Consider the following 20,393-nt stretch of genomic DNA (forward strand, 5'->3'; position numbering starts at 1 on the left):
GTCTGCAAACTTACTGAGGGTGCACTCAATCCCCTCATCCAGATCATCGATAAAGATATTAAACAAGGCTGGCCCCAAAATGGAGCCCTGGGGAACACCGCTCGTGACCGGCCGCCAACTGCACTTAACTCCATTCACCACTACTCTCTGGGCTCGGCCACCCAACCAGTTTTTTACCCAGCGAAGACTACGCCCGTCTAAGCCATGAGCTGCCAGCTTCCTAAGGAGAATATTATGGGAGACTGTGTCAAAGGCTTTGCTAAAGTCCAGGTAGATGACATCCACAGCCTTTCCTTCATCCACCAGGCGGGTCACCAGGTCATAAAAGGAGATCAGCTTGGTCAAGCAGCACCTGCCTTTCATGAACCCATGCTGGCTGGGCCTGATGCCCTGGTTGACCTGCACTTGCCTGTTGAGTTCACTCAATATGAACCTCTCCATAATCTTTCCTGGCACCGAGGTCAGGCTGACAGGCCTGTAGTTCCCCGGGTCCTCCTTCCGGCCCTTCTTGGAGATGGGTGTCACATCAGCAAGCCTCCAGTCATCAGGGACCTCCCCTGTTAACCAGGACTGCTGATAGATGATGGAGAGTGGCTTGGTGAGCTCCTCTGCCAGCTCCCTCAGTACTCTCGGGTGGATCCCATCCGGCCCCATAGACTTGTGAGCATCCAGGTGACGTAGCAGGTCGTTAACTGCTTCCTCCTGGACTATGTGGGCTCCATTCTGCTCCCTGTCCCTGTCTTCCAGCTCCGGGGGCTGAATGCCCTGGGGATAACTGGTCTGGCTATTGAAGACTGAGGCAAAGGCGGCATTAAGTACCTCAGCCTTTTCCTCAGCCTTGGTGGCAATGTTCCCCCCGCCACATCCAATAAAGGGTGGAGATTCTCCTTGGCTCTCTTTTTGTTGTTAATGTATTTGCAGAAACATTTTTTATTACCTCTTACAACAGTGGCCAGACTGAGTTCTAGCTGGGCCTTTGCCTTTCTAATTTCCTCTCTGCGTGACCTGACGAGATCCCTGTGCCCTTCCTGAGTTGCCCACCCCTTCTTCCAAAGGCGGTAGACTCTCCTTTTTCCCTGAGTCCCCGCAAAAGCTCCCTATTCAGCCAGGCCGGTCGTTTCCCCCGCCGGTTGGTCTTACGGCACACGGGGACAGCCCGCTCCTGCACGCTTAACACTTCCTTCTTGAAGAAGGCCCAGCCTTCCAGACCCCTTTGCCTTTCAGGACTGCCTCCCAAGGGACTTTCCCAGCCAGCGTCCTGAAGAGGCCAAAGTCTGCCCTCCGCAAGTCCATGGTAGCGCTTTTGCTGGCCCTCCTCCTTACTTCGCCAAGGATTGAAAACTGTAGCGTATCATGGTCGCTAAGGCCAAGATGGCCTCCCACCACGACATCTCCCACCAGTCCTTCTCTGTCTGTAAACAGCAGGTCAGGCGAGGCACCTCCCCTGGTAGGCTCGCTTACCAGCTGTGCCAGGAAGTTCTCTTCCACACGCTCCAGGAACCTTCTAGACTGCTGCCTCTCTGCTGGGTTGTATTTCCAGCAGATGTGCGGCAAGTGGAAGTCCCCCACCAGAACAAGGGCTAGCGATTGCCCGAGTTCTGCCAGCCACTTCTAGAATGCTTCGTGGACCTCTTCGTCCTGGCTGGGTGGTCTGTGACAGACTCCCAGCAGGGCGTCTGCCTTGTTGGCCTTCCCCCTCATCCTTACCCGTAAGCACTCGGCCTTTGCATGGCAGTCGTTGAGCTCTGTACAATCGAAACAGTCCCGAACATACAGAGCCACCCCACCGCCTCTGCTTCCTGGCCGATCCCTTCTGAAGAGCTGATAGCCATCCGATGCAGCACTCCGGTCACGAGAGTCGTCCCACCGTTTTTTCTGTGACGGCGACTGTGTCATAGCCATCCTGCTGCGGTGGCTTCCAGCTTCTCCTGTCTGTTGCCCGTGCTGTGTGCATTGGTGTCGACGCACGTGAGCTGGGCTAGCGATTATCCCCCCCAGCGTTGCCAGGCCACCCTCGGGCTCCTCTCGGGGAGCCTGGTTAGATCCCCTTCCCGCTCTGAACCGCGTTTAAAGCCCTCTCCATGAGCCCTGCCAAGTCATGGGCGAGCATCCTTTTCCCCGTCGGAGACAGCTGACCTCCCTGTGCCGCCAGCAGGCCCGCTGCCGTGTCAGCCTCCCCAAGGCCGAAAGAACCAAAATTGCCCCGATGGCAGCAGCCTCTGAGCCACTTGTTCATCAGCTGGGCGTTCCTGTTCCTCTCAGCATTCTCGCCTGCCGCTGGCAGGACTGAGGAAAGCACGACCCGACAGCCTGCGGCTCCGCGCCCTGGGCTCCTCACCCGTGGGGCTGTGCAGACCCCAGCTTGTCTGCATGCAGGCCTGGACTCGCCTCACCGCCACGTCTGGGACAGTAACTCTTTCAGTCTCTGACGGGGGGTGTCAGGGTCGCAGAGGCATGCCGGTGTCCCCAGGAGCCGCGCCAGGGTCCCCAGGGGAGGTGCCGGGTGCCCGGAGGGGTGCCGGGGCGCCGGGGGGGGAGCGCCGGTGTCCCCAGGGCTCTGTGCCGGGCCCCCGGGGACACGCCAGGCACCCAGGGAGGTGTCAGGTCCCTGGGATGGCTGGCGCGGGGAGATAAGGAGGCGGCGGGGGTGGCTGGGTGCAGGGGCGTCACCTCGCGGGTGCCGGGCAGGGTGTGACGCCCCGGCGTTTGTCACCCACAGGCGCGGCGGGGACGGCCCAGGCCGGTGACATGGCGGGGGATTGCGCGGGGGTGGCCAAGCGCGTGGGGACCCTCCTCTCGGGGCTGCTGGAGTGCGGGGCCTTCTGCGGCATCATCTTCGGCTGGGCCTCCCTCGTCTTCGTCCTCAAGGACCTGGGCTACTTCGAGGACCTGTGCCAGTCCCACACCAACGCCAGCACCACCCTCAACTGGACCCTGACACCCGGTACGGTGCCTGTCCCCTGGCCATCACTGGCCACCATCCCTGTCCCTGCGGTGGCCCTGGCCCCGCTGTCGCCCTGCCTCGTGTCCCCGTGTGCCAGTGTCCCGGGATGCTGGTGTCCCATGTCCATGTGGTGCCGGTGGCCTGAGGTGCGCCCTGTCCCCACCCCCGGTGCCCTGTGGTGCCGCGGGTCCCCACTGTCCTCGTCCCTGGGTCCCCGCTGTCCCCATGCCCCCCACGTCCCCGCTAACGGCCTCCTCGCAGACTGCAGCCGGCAGGACGAGCAGTTCTCCCTGGTGTTCACCATCGGCTCCTTCATGAACAACTTCATGACCTTCCCCATGGGCTTCATCTTCGACCGCTTCGGCACCACCATCGCCCGCCTCATCGCCATGTGAGTGGGCACAGCGGGGGGGCAGCGCGGGCAGGCAGTGCTGGGGCACCCACGGGTGCCGGGGGGGTGAGGGCTCGCGGTCAGCACCGCCCGTCCTGTCCCCCAGAGCCACCAACCGTCTCCATCGTGTCCCCTGACCCCGGCCCCAGGGGACCCCATTGCCCCCAGCCCCCATACTCCCTCAGGTCTCCCCGGTGTCCCCAGGGCCCCCCATAACCGTAGGGGTCCCCCACGTCCCCACGCCTGTGGGCCCCAGGGGTGCCAGGCGGCAGTGGGACACCCCTGGGATATTGGGGTGGTGGGTGCCGATGCGAGAGCAGCAGCGGGGCGCGGGGGTGCTGGCTGCCCCCCGGGACCCCGTCCCCATGTGTTACCGCTGTCCCCACGTCTCAGTTCCCTCTACACTGGTGGGACCCTGCTCATCGCCTTCTCCAGCCCAGGTAAGACCCTGTGGGCATGGGGTGCCCCGGTGCTGGGGGGGACCCGGTGGGGACCGCCCCTTGTCCCAACTGACCCCTGTGTCCGCAGCGCTGGCGGTGCTGCTCTTCCCGGCCATGTCCATGCTGTCTGTGGGTGGCATCCTCCTCATCCTCACGAACATGCAGGTGAGTTTTTGTGGCACCCTGCTCCCCAGCCGGCAGCCGGGGCACCCTGCCCAGTGCTGGGGGGGCCCTGACGGTGTGTGGGGGTCCCTTTGTGCCAGGTGGGCAACCTCTTTGGGAAGTCGCGCTCCATCATCATCACCCTCTACAACGGGGCCTTTGACTCCTCATCTGCCGTCTTCCTCATCATCAAGGTGGGTGCAGGTGTGGGCGATGTGGAGGTGCCGGGTGGTGCTGGGTGCCCCTGGGCACCCTCAACTCCCTCCTCCACTGGGAAGAGGTGGGGGCAGCTGGGGACTCAGTTGGGGGACTCAGTTGGGGGACACAGTTGGGTGCACAGCTGGGTCACAGCTGGGTCACAGCTGGGGCCGCACGTGTGGATGCAGATGGTGCCTGAGCAGAGCCATGGCCCCGGGCTGGGGCGGTGGCGGGTGGGCGGCATGGCCCGGTGGCAGCCTGTCCCTGTCCCCAGCTGCTGTACGAGCACGGACTGTCCCTGCGGGACATGTTCCTCTTCATGGCGGCCTGCAGCATCTGGCACCTACTGCGCACCATCTTCCTCATGCCCCGCACGCGCATCCCCTACCCGCTGCCTCCTGGCTACAACTACGGGTAGGGGGGCCATGCCTGTGCCCTGGGGGGTGGTGGTGCCCGTCCCGGGGGTGGTGGTGCCCATCTGGGGGTGGTGGTGCTGTCCTGTGGCTGGTGGCAGTGCCTGGCCCGTGGGTGTTTGGTGGTTCCCATCCCGTGGCTGTTTGGTGGGGCACATCCCGTGGGTGGTTGGTTGTGTCCCATCCCATGGGTGGTTGTTGGGTCCCATCCCGTGGGTGGTTGGGTCCCATCCCATGGGTGGTTGGGTCCCATCCCATGGGTGGTTGGTTGATCCCATCCTCGGGTGGTTTGTGGGTCCCATCCCGGGGTGGTTGGTTGATCCCATCCCATGGGTGGTTGGGTCCCATCCCAGGGTGGTTGGTGGGTCCCATCCCAGGGTGGTTGTTGGGTCCCATCCCATGGGTGGTTGGTTGATCCCATCCTTGGGTGGTTTGTGGGTCCCATCCCGGGGTGGTTGGTTGATCCCATCCCATGGGTGGTTGGGTCCCATCCCAGGGTGGTTGGTGGGTCCCATCCCAGGGTGGTTGTTGGGTCCCATCTCATGGGTGGTTGCTGGGTCCCATCCCATGAGTGGTTGTTGGGTTCCATCCCATGGGTGGTTGTATCCCATCCCATGGGTGGTTGTTGGGTCCCATCCCATTGGTAGTTGGGTTCCATCCCATGGGTGGTTGGTTGATCCCATCCTGTGGGTGGTTGGTTGATCCCATCCCAGGGTGGTTGGTTGATCCCATCCCATGGGTGGGGGTTGGCCCCATCCACCGGGCCCTGGTGGGGTGCTGGGGGTGATGTTGTGGGCGGTGCCACAGGCTGCGGTGCCCGGTGCGGTCGCAGTCGTACCGCACCTACGAGGAGAAGCGCCCACCGGGGGAGGATGGCCCCGAGGAGAAGGCCCTGGAGGCCATGAAGGGCAGAGGTGCTGGGGCGGGGCTTGTTGGTGTGGGCGGGTCAGGGGTGTGCTCATGTCGGGTGGGCGTGGCCATGTTGGGACTGGCATGTGGGCGTGGGCCCAGGGGCGAGGTGTGGGCGTGGCTATGCAGATGAAGGTGGTGCGGCTCTACCTGGACTGGGTGAAAGGGTGGGCGTGGTTATGCAGGCAAAGGAGATGTGGCCCTGGGGGGTGCAGGGGTGTGGCCAGAGCATGGGCGTGGCCATGCAGGTGGGAGTGACCGGGGCAGCATTGGGCGGGGCCTTGGGGCGTGTCCGGGCGTGTCCCCAGCCCTGACCCCCGGGTGCAGGTGGCAGGGACCCCCCCGGGGTGACCTTCATGGCCTGCGTGTGCTCGCGGCTCTTCGCCTGGCACGTGGTCTGGCTCTCCGTCATGCAGCTGCGCCACTACCTCTTCATCGGCACCCTCAACTCGCTCCTCGACCACCTGGCCCGCGGAGACCCCGGCCTGGGTAGGGCACGGCCGCCGGGACGGGGGGACACGACCGGGGACACCCTGGTGGGGTCCGGCCCCCGCCCTGACGCTGTCTCCCCGCAGTGAGCACCTACACCAACGCCTTCGCCTACACCCAGCTCTGCGGGGTGCTCTGTGCCCCATGGAACGGCCTCATCCTCGACCGGCACAAGCGGGGCAAGACCCCCCGCCCCGAGGGTAACCGTCCCCAGCCCCCCCGGACGCGGTACCTGCTGCCAACGTCCCCGCCGTGCCCTCGGCGGGGCTCGTGGCTGGGTGCCACCACTGCTGTGCCCTGACCCGTTGTGCCCGGGGATGGGGCACCAAGGGGCCCCGACCCCACCGTGCGTGGGGACGTGTCCCCTCCACTCCCCGACCCCACCGTGCTTGGGGCCGTGTCCCCCCCGTGCCCTGACCCCTCCGTGCCCACAGGAGCCCTGGGGACGCTGGCTGACCTGCGGGCGTCCGTGCTGTCGCTGACGGTGACGGTGATACAGTGCGTGCTCTTCTCCATCTGCGCGGCGGTGCCCGTGCTGCCCGTGCAGTTCGCCACCTTCGTGCTGCAGGTGCTCAGCCGCTCCTTCCTCTACGGGGGCAACGCCGCCTTCCTGGCCATCGCGTGAGTCCTGCGGCCACCGGCACCGTGGTGGTGGGGAACGGGGCGGGGGTGTTGGTGGACAGGGTGGTGGGGTCAGGGTGGTGGTGGCAGGGGATGGCGGAAGGGTCATGGTGGGGTAGGAGGGGACAGGGTGTTGTGGACAGGGTGTTGGGGGGTGTCAGGAGACAGGGTGTTGGGGTGAGGGTGTTGGGGGGTGTCAGGGGACAGGGTGTTGGGGTGAGGGTGTTGGGGGACAGGGTGGCGGGGTGGGGGTGTCAGGGTGTGGCAGTGACGCGGTGGGTGTCCGGGCAGGTTCCCCCCACAGCACTTTGGGAAGCTGTACGGGCTGGCCATGGCACTGTCGGCACTGGTGGCCCTGCTGCAGTACCCCTGCGTCGCCCTGGTGCACGGGCCTCTCGGCGGGGACCCCTTCTACGTGAGTGTCTGCCCCACGGCTGCCCCGGGGAGGGGTGGGGTGCTGCCCCACGGGGGAAGGAGTCCTTCCCCTTGGGGAATGGGGTCCTGCGCCCTGCATGGGGGACATGGGGGGGCTGTGGGGCTGGGCCAGGGGTGGGGTCAGCCCCCCGCCCCATGGCCTGACATCCCCGCAGGTGAATGTGGGGCTAATTGCCGTAGTGCTGGTGGCCTTCGTCAGTCCCGTGGTGGTGGCCCGCGAGTGCCGGCGGCGAGCCAAGGAGCTGGAGGCTGCTGGGATCCCCCTGACAGCCCCCGCAGGTGCCGAGACCCCCGCCTAGATGCCCCACTGAGCCCCGCGCCCGCCAGCTGCCGGCCCAGCACCCAGCACCCAGCACCCGGCACCCAGCACCCAGCAGCCACTGCACCCCATTTTTGTATTGGACTTGTGGGGGCGGTGTCACAACCCGAACTGGGCTGTCCAGAGAGGATCGTGGAGGTTCTGTGATTCCCTTGGGCTCAAGTAAGGTGAAAGGACACCAATGGATCAATTGAACACTTTGTTGACGGTAGGCAACCCAAACAAGGAGAGCGCAACAGTAGGTGACGTGGGTTCTCATTCGTAGAATCATAGAATCATCGAATCGTTGAGGTTGGCAAAGACCTTTAGGATCATCCAGTCCAACTATTAACCTAACACTGCCAAGTCCACCACTGAACCAATTAAGGGCAGAGTAATAATTAATTCAGTTGGTTAGAGCGTGGTGCTAATAACGCCAAGGTCACGGGTTCAATCCCTGCTCACTGCAGGGGGTTTGGGCTCGATGATCTCTCAAGGTCCCTTCCAACCCAAAGCATTCTATGATTCTATGATTTCAAGTTTCCTGGCTTGGTGGCTGGATTATTTTTAATGAAAGTAAAAACTAGGAATCACTAAGGTTGGAAAGGCCCTCTAGGTTCATCAGCCCAACCATCAACCCAACACCCCCATGCCCACTAAACCATGGCCCAAAATGCCACCTCTGCCCGTTTTTTGAACTCCTCCAGGGATGGGGACTCCACCACCTCTCTGGGCAGCCTGTTCCAATGCTTGACTACCCTTTCTGTGAAGAAATTTTTCCTAATATCCAATCTAAACCTCCCCTGATGCAGCTTGAGCCCATTTCCTCTCGTCCTATCGCTAACTACATGGCAGAAGAGACCAACACCCACCTCACTACACCCTCCTGTCAGGCAGCTGCAGAGAGCGATAAGGTCTCCCCTCAGCCTCCTCTTCTCCAGGCTGAACACCCCCAGCTCCCTCAGCCGCTCCCCACCAGCCCTGTGCTCCAGACCCTTCCCCAGCGCCGTTGCCCTTCTCTGGACACGCTCCAGCACCCCAATGTCCTTCTTGTACTGAGGGGCCCAAAACTGGGCACAGTATTCCAGGTGCGGCCTCACCAGCGCCGAGCACAGGGGCACAATCACCTCCCTGCTCCTGCTGGCCACACTGTTCCTGACACAAGCCAGGATGCTGTTGGCCTTCTTGGCCACCTGGGCACACTGCTGGCTCATGTTCAGCTGCTGTCTACCAACACCCCCAGGTCCTTTTCGGCCAGGCGGCTTTCCAGCCACTCTTCCCCAAGCCTGTAGCGCTGCATGGGGTTGTTGTGAGCCAAGTGCAGGACCCAGCACTTGGCCTCGTTGAACCTCATACAGCTGGTCTCGGCCCATCGGTCCAGCCTGTCCAGGTCCCTCTGCAGGGCCATCCGACCCTCCAGCAGATCGACACTCCCACCCAGTTTGGTGTTGTCTGCAAACTTACTGAGGGTGCACTCAATCCCCTCATCCAGATCATCGATAAAGATATTAAACAAGGCTGGCCCCAAAATGGAGCCCTGGGGAACACCGCTCGTGACCGGCCGCCAACTGCACTTAACTCCATTCACCACTACTCTCTGGGCTCGGCCACCCAACCAGTTTTTTACCCAGCGAAGACTACGCCCGTCTAAGCCATGAGCTGCCAGCTTCCTAAGGAGAATATTATGGGAGACTGTGTCAAAGGCTTTGCTAAAGTCCAGGTAGATGACATCCACAGCCTTTCCTTCATCCACCAGGCGGGTCACCAGGTCATAAAAGGAGATCAGCTTGGTCAAGCAGCACCTGCCTTTCATGAACCCATGCTGGCTGGGCCTGATGCCCTGGTTGACCTGCACTTGCCTGTTGAGTTCACTCAATATGAACCTCTCCATAATCTTTCCTGGCACCGAGGTCAGGCTGACAGGCCTGTAGTTCCCCGGGTCCTCCTTCCGGCCCTTCTTGGAGATGGGTGTCACATCGGCAAGCCTCCAGTCATCAGGGACCTCCCCTGTTAACCAGGACTGCTGATAGATGATGGAGAGTGGCTTGGTGAGCTCCTCTGCCAGCTCCCTCAGTACTCTCGGGTGGATCCCATCCGGCCCCATAGACTTGTGAGCATCCAGGTGACGTAGCAGGTCATTAACTGCTTCCTCCGGGATTATGTGGGCTCCATTCTGCTCCCTGTCCCAGTCTTCCAGCTCCGGGGGCTGAATGCCCTGGGGATAACTGGTCTGGCTATTGAAGACTGAGGCAAAGGCGGCATTAAGTACCTCAGCCTTTTCCTCAGCCTTGGTGGCAATGTTCCCCCTGCCACATCCAATAAAGGGTGGAGATTCTCCTTGGCTCTCTTTTTGTTGTTAATGTATTTGCAGAAACATTTTTTATTACCTCTTACAACAGTGGCCAGACTGAGTTCTAGCTGGGCCTTTGCCTTTCTAATTTCCTCTCTGCGTGACCTGACGAGATCCCTGTGCCCTACCTGAGTTGCCCACCCCTTCTTCCAAAGGCGGTAGACTCTCCTTTTTCCCTGAGTCCCCGCAAAAGCTCCCTATTCAGCCAGGCCGGTCGTTTCCCCCGCCGGTTGGTCTTACGGCACACGGGGACAGCCCGCTCCTGCGCGCTTAACACTTCCTTCTTGAAGAGGGCCCAGCCTTCCAGACCCCTTTGCCTTTCAGGACTGCCTCCCAAGGGACTTTCCCAGCCAGTGTCCTGAAGAGGCCAAAGTCTGCCCTCCGCAAGTCCATGGTAGCGCTTTTGCTGGCCCTCCTCCTTACTTCGCCAAGGATTGAAAACTGTAGCGTATCATGGTCGCTAAGGCCAAGATGGCCTCCCACCACGACATCTCCCACCAGTCCTTCTCTGTCTGTAAACAGCAGGTCAGGCGAGGCACCTCCCCTGGTAGGCTCGCTTACCAGCTGTGCCAGGAAGTTCTCTTCCACACGCTCCAGGAACCTTCTGGACTGCTGCCTCTCTGCTGGGTTGTATTTCCAGCAGATGTGCGGCAAGTGGAAGTCCCCCACCAGAACAAGGGCTAGCGATTGCCCGAGTTCTGCCAGCCGCTTCTAGAATGCTTCGTGGACCTCTTCGTCCTGGCTGGGTGGTCTGTGACAGACTCCCAGCAGGGCGTCTGCCTTGTTGGCCTTCCCCCTCATCCTTACCCGTAAGCACTCGGCCTTTGCATGGCAGTCGTTGAGCTCTGTACAATCGAAACAGTCCCGAACATACAGAGCCACCCCACCGCCTCTCCTTCCTGGCCGATCCCTTCTGAAGAGCTGATAGCCATCCGATGCAGCACTCCGGTCACGAGAGTCGTCCCACCGTTTTTTCTGTGACTGCGACTGTGTCATAGCCATCCTGCTGCGGTGGCTTCCAGCTTCTCCTGTCTGTTGCCCGTGCTGTGTGCATTGGTGTCGACGCACGTGAGCTGGGCTAGCGATTATCCCCCCCAGCGTTGCCAGGCCACCCTCGGGCTCCTCTCGGGGAGCCTGGTTAGATCCCCTTCCCGCTCTGAACCGCGTTTAAAGCCCTCTCCATGAGCCCTGCCAAGTCATGGGCGAGCATCCTTTTCCCCGTCGGAGACAGCTGACCTCCCTGTGCCGCCAGCAGGCCCGCTGCCGTGTCAGCCTCCCCAAGGCCGAAAGAACCAAAATTGCCCCGATGGCAGCAGCCTCTGAGCCACTTGTTCATCAGCTGGGCGTTCCTGTTCCTCTCAGCATTCTCGCCTGCCGCTGGCAGGACTGAGGAAAGCACGACCCGACAGCCTGCGGCTCCGCGCCCTGGGCTCCTCACCCGTGGGGCTGTGCAGACCCCAGCTTGTCTGCATGCAGGCCTGGACTCGCCTCACCGCCACGTCTGGGACAGTAACTCTTTCAGTCTCTGACGGGGGGTGTCAGGGTCGCAGAGGCGTGCCGGTGTCCCCAGGAGCCGCGCCAGGGTCCCCAGGGGAGGTGCCGGGTGCCCGGAGGGGTGCCGGGGCGCCGGGGGGGGAGCGCCGGTGTCCCCAGGGCTCTGTGCCGGGCCCCCGGGGACACGCCAGGCACCCAAGGAGGTGTCAGGTCCCTGGGATGGCTGGCGCGGGGAGATAAGGAGGCGGCGGGGGTGGGTGGGTGCAGGGGCGTCACCTCGCGGGTGCCGGGCAGGGTGTGACGCCCCGGCGTTTGTCACCCACAGGCGCGGCGGGGACGGCCCAGGCCGGTGACATGGCGGGGGATGGCGCGGGGGTGGCCAAGCGCGTGGGGACCCTCCTCTCGGGGCTGCTGGAGTGTGGCCTCATCTTCAGCTGGATCTCCCTCATCTTCGTCCTCAAGGACCTGGGCTACTTCGAGGACCTGTGCCAGTCCCACACCAACGCCAGCACCACCCTCAACTGGACCCTGACACCCGGTACGGTGCCTGTCCCCTGGCCGGCGCTGGCCACCGTCCCTGTCCCTGCGGTGGCCCTGGCCCCGCTGTCGCCCTGCCTCGTGTCCCCGTGTGCCAGTGTCCCGGGATGCCGGTGTCCCGTGTCCACGTGGTGCCGGTGGCCTGAGGTGCGCCCTGTCCCCACCCCCGGTGCCCTGTGGTGCCGCGGGTCCCCACTGTCCTCGTCCCTGGGTCCCCGCTGTCCCCATGCCCCCCACGTCCCCGCTAACGGCCTCCTCGCAGACTGCAGCCGGCAGGACGAGCAGTTCTCCCTGGTGTTCACCATCGGCTGCTTCGTGTACAGCTTCGTGACCGTCCCCATGGGCTTCATCTTCGACCGCTTTGGCACCACCGTCGCCCGCCTCATCGCCATGTGAGTGGGCACAGCGGGGGGGGCAGCGCGGGCGGGCAGTGCTGGGGCACCCACGGGTGCCGGGGGGGTGAGGGCTCGCGGTCAGCACCGCCCGTCCTGTCCCCCAGTGCCACCAACCGTCTCCATCGTGTCCCCTGACCCCGGCCCCAGGGGACCCCATTGCCCCCAGCCCCCGTACTCCCTCAGGTCTCCCCGGTGTCCCCAGGGCCCCCCATAACCGTAGGGGTCCCCCACGTCCCCACGCCTGTGGGCCCCAGGGGTGCCAGGCGGCAGTGGGACACCCCTGGGATATTGGGGTGGTGGGTGCCGATGCGAGAGCAGCAGCGGGGTGCGGGGGTGCTGGCTGCCCCCCGGGACCCCGTCCCCATGTGTCACCGCTGTCCCCACGTCTCAGTTCCCTCTACACCGGTGGGACCCTGCTCATCGCCTTCTCCAGCCCAGGTGAGACCCTGTGGGCATGGGGTGCCCCAGTGCTGGGGGGGACCCGGTGGGGACCCCCCCTTGTCCCAACTGACCCCTGTGTCTGCAGAGCTGGTGGTGCTGTTCTTCCTGGCCATGTCCATGGTGTTGGCGGGTGGCATCCTCCTCATGCTCACGAACATGCAGGTGAGTTTTTGTGGCACGCTGCCGGCAGCCGGGGCACCCTGTCCAGTGCTGGCGGGGCCCTGACAACATCGGGGGGTCTCTCTGTCCCAGGTGGGCAACCTCTTTGGGAAGTTCCGCTTCATCATCAGCAACCTCTACAGTGGGGCCTTCAACTTCTCGTTCGCCATCGTCCTCATCGTCATGGTGGGTGCAGGTATGGCCAACGTGGAGGTGCTGGGGGGTGCCGGGGGTTGGTGCTGAGTGCCCCTGGGCGTCTGTTCCCGGCACAGGCACCTCTGGGAAGAGGTGGGGGCAGCTGGGGACTCAGTTGGGGGACTCAGTTGGGGGACACAGTTGGGTGCACAGCTGGGTCACAGCTGGGTCACAGCTGGGGCCGCACGTGGGATCACAGCCGGTGCCTGAGCAGAGCCATGGTCCCGGGCTGGGGCGGTGGCAGGTGGGCAGCATGGCCCGGTGGCAGCCTGTCCCTGTCCCCAGCTGCTGTACGAGCACGGACTGTCCCTGCGGGACATGTTCCTCTTCATGGCAGCCTGCAGCATCTGGCACCTACTGCGCACCATCTTCCTCATGCCCCGCACGCGCATCCCCTACCCGCTGCCGCCTGGCTACGACTACGGGTAGGGAGGCCATGCCTGTGCCCTGGGGGCTGGTGGTGCCTGTCCATGGGTGGTGGTGTCCGTCTGGGGGTGGTGGTGCTGTCCTGTGGCTGGTGGCAGTGCCTGGCCCGTGGGTGGTTGGTGGTTCCCATCCCATGGCTGTTTGGTGGGGCACATCCCATGGGTGGTTGTTGGGTCCCATCCCATGGGTGGTTGATTGATCCCATCTCATGGGTGGTTGGTGGGTCCCATCCCATGGGTGATTGGTGGATCCCATCCCATGGGTGGTTGGTTGATCCCATCCTCGTGTGGTTGGTGGTTCCCATCCCAGGGTGATTGGTGTGTCCCATGCCATAGGTTGTTGGGTCCCATCCCATGGTGGTTGGTGGGTCCCATGCCATGGGTGGTTGGTTGATCCCATCCCAGGGTCGTTGGTGGGTCCCATCCCATGGCTGTTTGCTGGGTCCCATCCCATTGGTACTTGGGTTCCATCCCATGGGTGGTTGGTTCCCATCCTGTGGGTGGTTGGTTGATCCCATCCCAGGGTGGTTGGTTGATCCCATCCCATGGGTGGGGGTTGGCCCCATCCACCGGGCCCTGGTGGGGTGCTGGGGGTGATGTTGTGGGCGGTGCCACAGGCTGCGGTGCCCGGGGCGGTCGCAGTCATACCGCACCTACGAGGCGAGGCACCCACCGGGGGAGGATGGCCCCGAGGAGAAGGCCCTGGAGCCCATCAATGCAAGAGGTGCTGGGGCGGGGCTTGTCTGAGAGGGGCGGAGCTTGTTGGTGTGGGCGGGTCAGGGGTGTGCTCATGTCGGGTGGGCGTGGCCATGTCGGGACTGGCGTGTGGGCGTGGGCCCAGGGGCGAGGTGTGGGCGTGGCTATGCAGATGAAGGTGGTGCGGCTCTACCTGGACTGGGTGAAAGGGTGGGCGTGGTTATGCAGGCAAAGGAGATGTGGCCCTGGGGGGTGCAGGGGTGTGGCCAGAGCATGGGCGTGGCCATGCGGGTGGGAGTGACCGGGGCAGCATTGGGCGGGGCCTTGGGGCGTGTCCGGGCATGTCCCCAGCCCTGACCCCCGGGTGCAGGTGGCAGGGACCCCCCCGGGGTGACCTTCATGGCCTGCGTGTGCTCGCGGCTCTTCGCCTGGCACGTGGTCTGGCTCTCCGTCATGCGGCTGCGCCACTACATCTTCTTCAGCACCCTCAACTCGCTCCTCGACCACCTGGCCCGCGGAGACCCCAGCCTGGGTAGGGCACGGCCGCGGGGATGGGAGGACACGACCGGGGACACCCTGGTGGGGTCCGGCCCCCGCCCTGACGCTGTCTCCCCGCAGTGAGCACCTACACCAACGCCTTCGCCTACACCCAGCTCTGCGGGGTGCTCTGTGCCCCATGGAACGGCCTCATCCTCGACCGGCACAAGTGGGGCAAGACCCCCCGCCCCGAGGGTAACCGTCCCCAGCCCCCCCGGACGCGGGTACCTGCTGCCAACGTCCCCGCCGTGCCCTCGGCGGGGCTCGTGGCTGGGTGCCACCACTGCTGTGCCCTGACCCGTTGTGCCCGGGGATGGGGCACCAAGGGGCCCCGACCCCACCGTGCGTGGGGACGTGTCCCCTCCACTCCCCGACCCCACCGTGCTTGGGGCCGTGTCCCCCCCGTGCCCTGACCCCTCCGTGCCCACAGGAGCCCTGGGGACGCTGGCTGACCTGCGGGCGTCCGTGCTGTCACTGACGGTGACGGTGATACAGTGCGTGCTCTTCTCCATCTGCGCGGCGGTGCCCGTGCTGCCCGTGCAGTTCGCCACCTTCGTGCTGCAGGTGCTCAGCCGCTCCTTCCTCTACGGGGGCAACGCCGCCTTCCTGGCCATCGCGTGAGTCCTGCGGCCACCGGCGCCGTGGTGGTGGGGAACGGGGCGGGGGTGTTGGTGGACAGGGTGGTGGGGTCAGGGTGGTGGTGGCAGGGGATGGCGGAAGGGTCATGGTGGGGTAGGAGGGGACAGGGTGTTGTGGACAGGGTGTTGGGGGGTGTCAGGAGACAGGGTGTTGGGGTGAGGGTGTTGGGGGGTGTCAGGGGACAGGGTGTTGGGGTGAGGGTGTTGGGGGACAGGGTGGCGGGGTGGGGGTGTCAGGGTGTGGCAGTGACGCGGTGGGTGTCCGGGCAGGTTCCCCCCACAGCACTTTGGGAAGCTGTACAGACTGACCATAGTGCTGTCGGCACTGGTGGCCCTGCTGCAGTACCCCTGCGTCGCCCTGGTGCACGGGCCTCTCGGCGGGGACCCCTTCTACGTGAGTGTCTGCCCCACGGCTGCCCCGGGGAGGGGTGGGGTGCTGCCCCACGGGGGAAGGGGTCCTTCCCCTTGGGGAGTGGGGTCCTGCGCCCAGCACGGGGGACATGGGGGGGCTGTGGGGCTGGGCCAGGGGTGGGGTCAGCCCCCCGCCCCATGGCCTAACATCCCCGCAGGTGAATGTGGGGCTAATTGCCGTAGTGCTGGTGGCCTTCGTCAGTCCCGTGGTGGTGGCCCGTGAGTGCCGGCAGCGAGCCAAGGAGCTGGAGGCTGCTGGGATCCCCCTGACAGCCCCTGCAGGCGCCGAGACCCCCGCCTAGATGCCCCACTGAGCCCCCTGCCCACCAGCTGCCGGCCCAGCACCCAGCACCCAGCACCCGGCACCCAGCACCCAGCAGCCGGCACCCAGCACCCAGCACCTGGCACCCAGCACCCAGCAGCCGCTGCACCCCATTTTTGTATTGGACTTTGGGGGGGGATGTTTGCTGTGCCAGTGTTTGGGGGGGAATAAATCTTGATGCCTCCTCTGCTCACTGTGCCGCTCCCTCTCAGTGCCCCCAGGGCTGGGGGGCACAGACCCCTCCCCACAGACAGCTGGCGCACACGGACACAGCCTCAAGGCAACTCTGGTTTACTGCGTCAGGGACGGGGGGCACAGTGGGTCCCTGGGGACTGACGGGGGGGGCATGGCAGCACCCCTTGGTGCCCTCAGTACTGGCAGATGAAGGGGTACAGCTGGAAGCAGAACTTGCTTCTCCAGAGCCCATCTGGGGACAGGGGACAGCGTCAGGGCCATGGGGTGGCCCCCAGTGCCCCCCGGTGTCCCCTGTGCCCCTCCCAGTTCCCCCCAGTGCCCTCTACGCCCTCCCAGTCCCCCTCCCAGTGCCCCCAGTAGCCCAGTGCCCGTTCCCAGTGCCCGTTCCCAGTGCCCGTTCCCAGTGCCCCCTCCCAGTGCCCCCAGTAGCCCAGTGCCCCCTCCTAGTGCTCCCAGTAGCCCTGTGCCCATTCCCAGTGCTCCCAGTAGCCCTGTGCGCACCCCCCCCCAGTGTCCCCATTCCCCGGGTGCCCTGGTGCAGTGGGTGGGGGTGCGGGTGCCCTCACCGTGGGTGCTGAGGGTGGTGCAGGTGGTGAAGAGGCGGGAGGGCTGGGTGGGCGCCCAGTTGGCGTAGTTCCAGGGGCTGGCGTCCTCCCACTGCGACTCCCGGTTCCCCCCCTGCTGCAGCACCCAGAGCCTGGCATGCAGCACCCAGCCCCAGCACCCACACCCAGCCCCAGCACCCCATACCCAGCCCCTTGCCCCCCAAAACCAGCCCCAGCATCCCAATACCTGCACCCAGCTCCTGTGCCCACATCAAGCTCCAGCACCCCAATACCTGCGCCCAGCCCCAGCACCCCACACCCAGCTCCAGCACCCCATACCCAGCCCCTTGCCCCCCCAAACCAGCCCCAGCACCCCCACACAGCCCCAGCACCCCAATACCAACACCCAGCTCCTGTGCCCACACCCAGCCCCAGCACCTCAATACCTGCACCCAGCCCCTGCACCCATACCCAGCACCCCTCAGCCAGCCCCAGCACCAGCCCCAGCACCCCAATACCAGCCCCCAGCCCCAGCGCCCACACCCAGCCCCACTCCTAGCACCCGGCGGGGGGCCGGGCGCCCCTCACCCTGCATCTGGTGACGGCCCCGATCCAGAGCGCGTGGTGGGTGTAGGTGCGTGCCAGCTTCAGCAGCCTCTCGTTGGTGGAGGCACTGTGCACCGAGACCAGCTGCCCCTGCAGCTCCTTCTGGCAGTGCCGCTGCGCGACAGGGCATGGCTTGGCACCCCGCTGCACCCGCCGGCACCAGCCAGCACCCACCGGCACCCGCCAGCACCCACCAGGCACCACCGACACCCACCAGGTCCCACCGGGCACCGGCCAGCACCCACCAGCACCCACCAGGTCCCACCGGGCACCCACCGACACCCACCGGGTCCCACCGGGCACCGGCCAGCACCCACCAGCACCCACCAGCACCCACCGGTACCCACTGGCACCCACCAGGCACCCACCAACACCCACCGGGCCCCACCGGGCACTGGCTGGCACCCACCAGCACCCACGTCCCCTCACCTGGGCGGCCGCGTAGGTGCGGGCCTTGGTGACCACCATGTAGCGGAACTTGTGGCCCCGCTCGGCCGTGCCCGCCGGCACCTCCTGGGGTTGGCGGGGGGCTGGTGGGGGGACAGGGTGAGGGCTGGCGACGGGGGTCCCTCTGCCAGCCCCGGGCCACACGGCACGGGCCCGGCGGGGCGAGCGTGGCACCTCTCCCAGGTGCCCGGAGCGGCCAGGGGAGCCAGGGGGGTGCCCCCGGGGTGCCCCCCGGGGCGGGCGGCGTGGCGGGCACTCACCGGGCTGGCGGGCCCAGGCCGTGCCCAGCAGGGCCAGGGCGAGGAGCAGGCAGGGCTGCATGGCGGCGCGAGGGACACCGGCACCCTCGGGCACCCTGGGGAGACACCGTGTCCCCAGTCACCCTCGGGCACCCTGGGGACACCCCCACGGCCCCTCTCGCGCCCCCGGCGTCACGCCGCCCTCCCCGCGCCCCCCGCGCCGTGCCCCCGTGCCCCTCCGCCGCCCCCCCATGGCCCCCAGACCCCGCATGCCCGGTACCCCCATGTCCCCACCGCCACCCCGGGGACACCCCCATGTCCCCCGTCAACCTTTGGCACCCCCAGCGCCATCCCGCCATCCCGCCCTCCCCGCGGCCCCTCTGCCACCCCCCCGCGCCTCGGGGCCTCCATCTGCCCCCCCGGGGACACCCCCATGGCCCCGCACCCCTGTGCCGCTCCACGTCCCCCGTGTCCCTCGGCCCCCCCGGCCCCCACCTCCCCCCCCCATCCTGCCCCTCGGCCCCCCTGGGTCCCCACCGTCCCTGCTGCCACCCCTGTCCCCCCCACGCCCCCCGCCCGCCCCTGCCCCCCGTGTCCCCACCGCCACCCCCGGGCCGCCCCCGTGTCCCCCACGTCCTCCCGGCACCCCGGAACCACCCGTGACAGCCCCAGGGACACCACGGGGGGCAGAGCCCACCCCGCTCTCCCCACCCCTCACCTGGCACTTGGGGGGCTCTGCCCGCTGCCACCCTTATAGGGGTGAGGGGGCCCCATGTCCCCAACCGCAGCCTTGCGCCACCCCCGCCATGGCCCCCCCGCCAGTTGCTGGGGACACCGGGGGGGCACCCGGGGGAGCCCTGCCTGCACCCTGCCTGCACCCTGCCTGCGCCTGGGGCACCCACCGGGGCCTGGGGGCTGCGGAGAGGGGGCTGCGGGTCGGGGGGCGCATGGCACAGGGGTTTGGGGTGCACATAGGAGGGTGCTGCGGGGATTTGGGGGGTATAGGGGTGGGTGCTGCGGGGATCTGGGGTGCACAGGGCATGGGGGTGGGTGCTGCAGGGATTTAGGGTGCACATAGAGGGTGCTGCGGGGATTTTGGGGGCATAGAGGTGGATGCTGCGGGGATTTGGGGTGCACAGGGCATGGGGGTGGGTGCTGCAAAGGTTTGGGGTGCTCATAGGAGGGTGCTGCGGGGATTTGGGGGATATGGGGTGGGCGCTGCAGGGATCTGGGGTGCACAGGGCATGGGGGTGGGTGCTGCAGGGGTTTGGGGTGCACATAGGAGGGTGCTGCAGGAATTTGGGGGGTATAGGGATGGGTGCTGCAGGGATCTGGGGTGCACAGGGCATGGGGGTGGGTGCTGCAGGGATTTAGGGTGCACATAGGAGGGTGCTGCGGGGATTTGGGGTGCACAGGGCATGGGGGTGGGTGCTGCAGGGATTTAGGGTGCACATAGGAGGGTGCTGCAGGGATTTGGGGTGCACAGGGCATGGGGGTGGGTGCTGCAGGGGTTTGGGGTGCACATAGGAGGGTGCTGCGGGGATTTTGGGGGGTATAGGGGTGGGTGCTGCAGGGGTTTGGGGTGCACAGGGCATGGGGGTGGGTGCTGCAGGGGTTTCGGGTGCACACAGGAGGGTGCTGCGGGGATTTTGGGGGCATAGAGGTGGGTGCTGCAGGGATTTTGGGGGTATAGGGGTGGGTGCTGCAGGGATTTGGGGTGCACAGGGCATGGGGGTGGGTGCTGCAGGGGTTTGGGGTGCACATAGGAGGGTGCTGCGGGGATTTTGGGGGGTATAGGGGTGGGTGCTGCAGGGGTTTGGGGTGCACATAGGAGGGTGCTGCAGGGATTTGGGGGGTACAAGTGTGGGGGCTGGGGAGCGGGTGTGTGGGCGCAGCGGGTCCGGGGGTGGGAGGTGCTGGGGGTGCCGGGGGTGCTGGGGAGGTTGGGGTGCTGATACCATCTCCCGCCGGGCAGCGCTTGCCCAAGGGCCGCTTCCTCCCAACGGCCGCGGCCCCCAGGGTCCGGCCCAGCCGTTGGCCCGCAGCCCCCCCGGGCTGCCCCCCAGCACGGCCCCTTCCCTGCCCCGGCCCCCGGCCCCGTGGGGCTCGTGACTCAGCACCCCCGCAGTCCCCTCCCCTGGGCCCCTGCACCCCCCTCCTGTGCACCCCCCAGACCCCTGCAGCCCCCTCCTGTGCACCCCCCAGACCCCTGCAGCCCCCACCCTGTGCCCTGTGCACCCCCCAGACCCCTGCAGCCCCCACCCTGTGCCCTGTGCACCCCCCAGACCCTCACAGCCCCCTCCCCTGCACCCTGTGCACCCCAGACCCCCGCAGCCCCCATCCTGTGCCCTGTGCAAACTGCAGACCCTCACAGCCCCCTCCCCTGCACCCTGTGCACCCCAGACCCCTGCAGCCCCCACCCTGTGCCCTGTGCAACCCCCAGACCTTCACAGCCCCCTCC

The 20,393-nt window shown here is 65.9% G+C and overlaps 3 protein-coding genes across 3 annotated transcripts; 2 read left to right on the forward strand and 1 right to left on the reverse strand.

Annotated features, from left to right (window-relative positions):
- Positions 1-2,748: 2,748 nt before the first annotated feature.
- LOC142593853 (equilibrative nucleobase transporter 1-like) lies at positions 2,749-7,989 on the forward strand. Its single transcript, XM_075713289.1, has 12 exons — positions 2,749-2,944; positions 3,206-3,335; positions 3,729-3,775; positions 3,864-3,940; positions 4,039-4,131; positions 4,410-4,549; positions 5,356-5,462; positions 5,785-5,946; positions 6,033-6,146; positions 6,381-6,567; positions 6,859-6,982; positions 7,158-7,989. Exons 1-12 carry the CDS (start codon positions 2,749-2,751, stop codon positions 7,299-7,301), a joined length of 1,521 nt encoding a protein of 506 aa, XP_075569404.1. The 3' UTR covers positions 7,302-7,989.
- Positions 7,990-11,491: 3,502 nt separating this feature from the next.
- On the forward strand, positions 11,492-15,920 carry LOC142593852 (equilibrative nucleobase transporter 1-like). Its single transcript, XM_075713288.1, has 12 exons — positions 11,492-11,682; positions 11,944-12,073; positions 12,468-12,514; positions 12,603-12,679; positions 12,770-12,862; positions 13,157-13,296; positions 13,914-14,020; positions 14,363-14,524; positions 14,611-14,724; positions 14,960-15,146; positions 15,438-15,561; positions 15,737-15,920. The coding sequence occupies exons 1-12, from the start codon at positions 11,499-11,501 to the stop codon at positions 15,878-15,880; spliced, it is 1,509 nt and encodes a 502-aa protein (XP_075569403.1). The 5' UTR covers positions 11,492-11,498; the 3' UTR covers positions 15,881-15,920.
- A 348-nt stretch (positions 15,921-16,268) lies between these two features.
- On the reverse strand, positions 16,269-18,014 carry LOC142593707 (bone marrow proteoglycan-like). Its single transcript, XM_075712185.1, has 5 exons — positions 17,954-18,014; positions 17,676-17,776; positions 17,229-17,360; positions 16,662-16,773; positions 16,269-16,327 (listed from the first exon to the last, which is right to left on the reverse strand). The coding sequence occupies exons 1-5, from the start codon at positions 18,012-18,014 to the stop codon at positions 16,269-16,271; spliced, it is 465 nt and encodes a 154-aa protein (XP_075568300.1).
- Between the last annotated feature and the right edge of the window lie 2,379 nt (positions 18,015-20,393).

This window comes from Pelecanus crispus, chromosome 6, assembly GCF_030463565.1.
Source record: "Pelecanus crispus isolate bPelCri1 chromosome 6, bPelCri1.pri, whole genome shotgun sequence".
Lineage (NCBI taxonomy): Eukaryota > Metazoa > Chordata > Aves > Pelecaniformes > Pelecanidae > Pelecanus > Pelecanus crispus.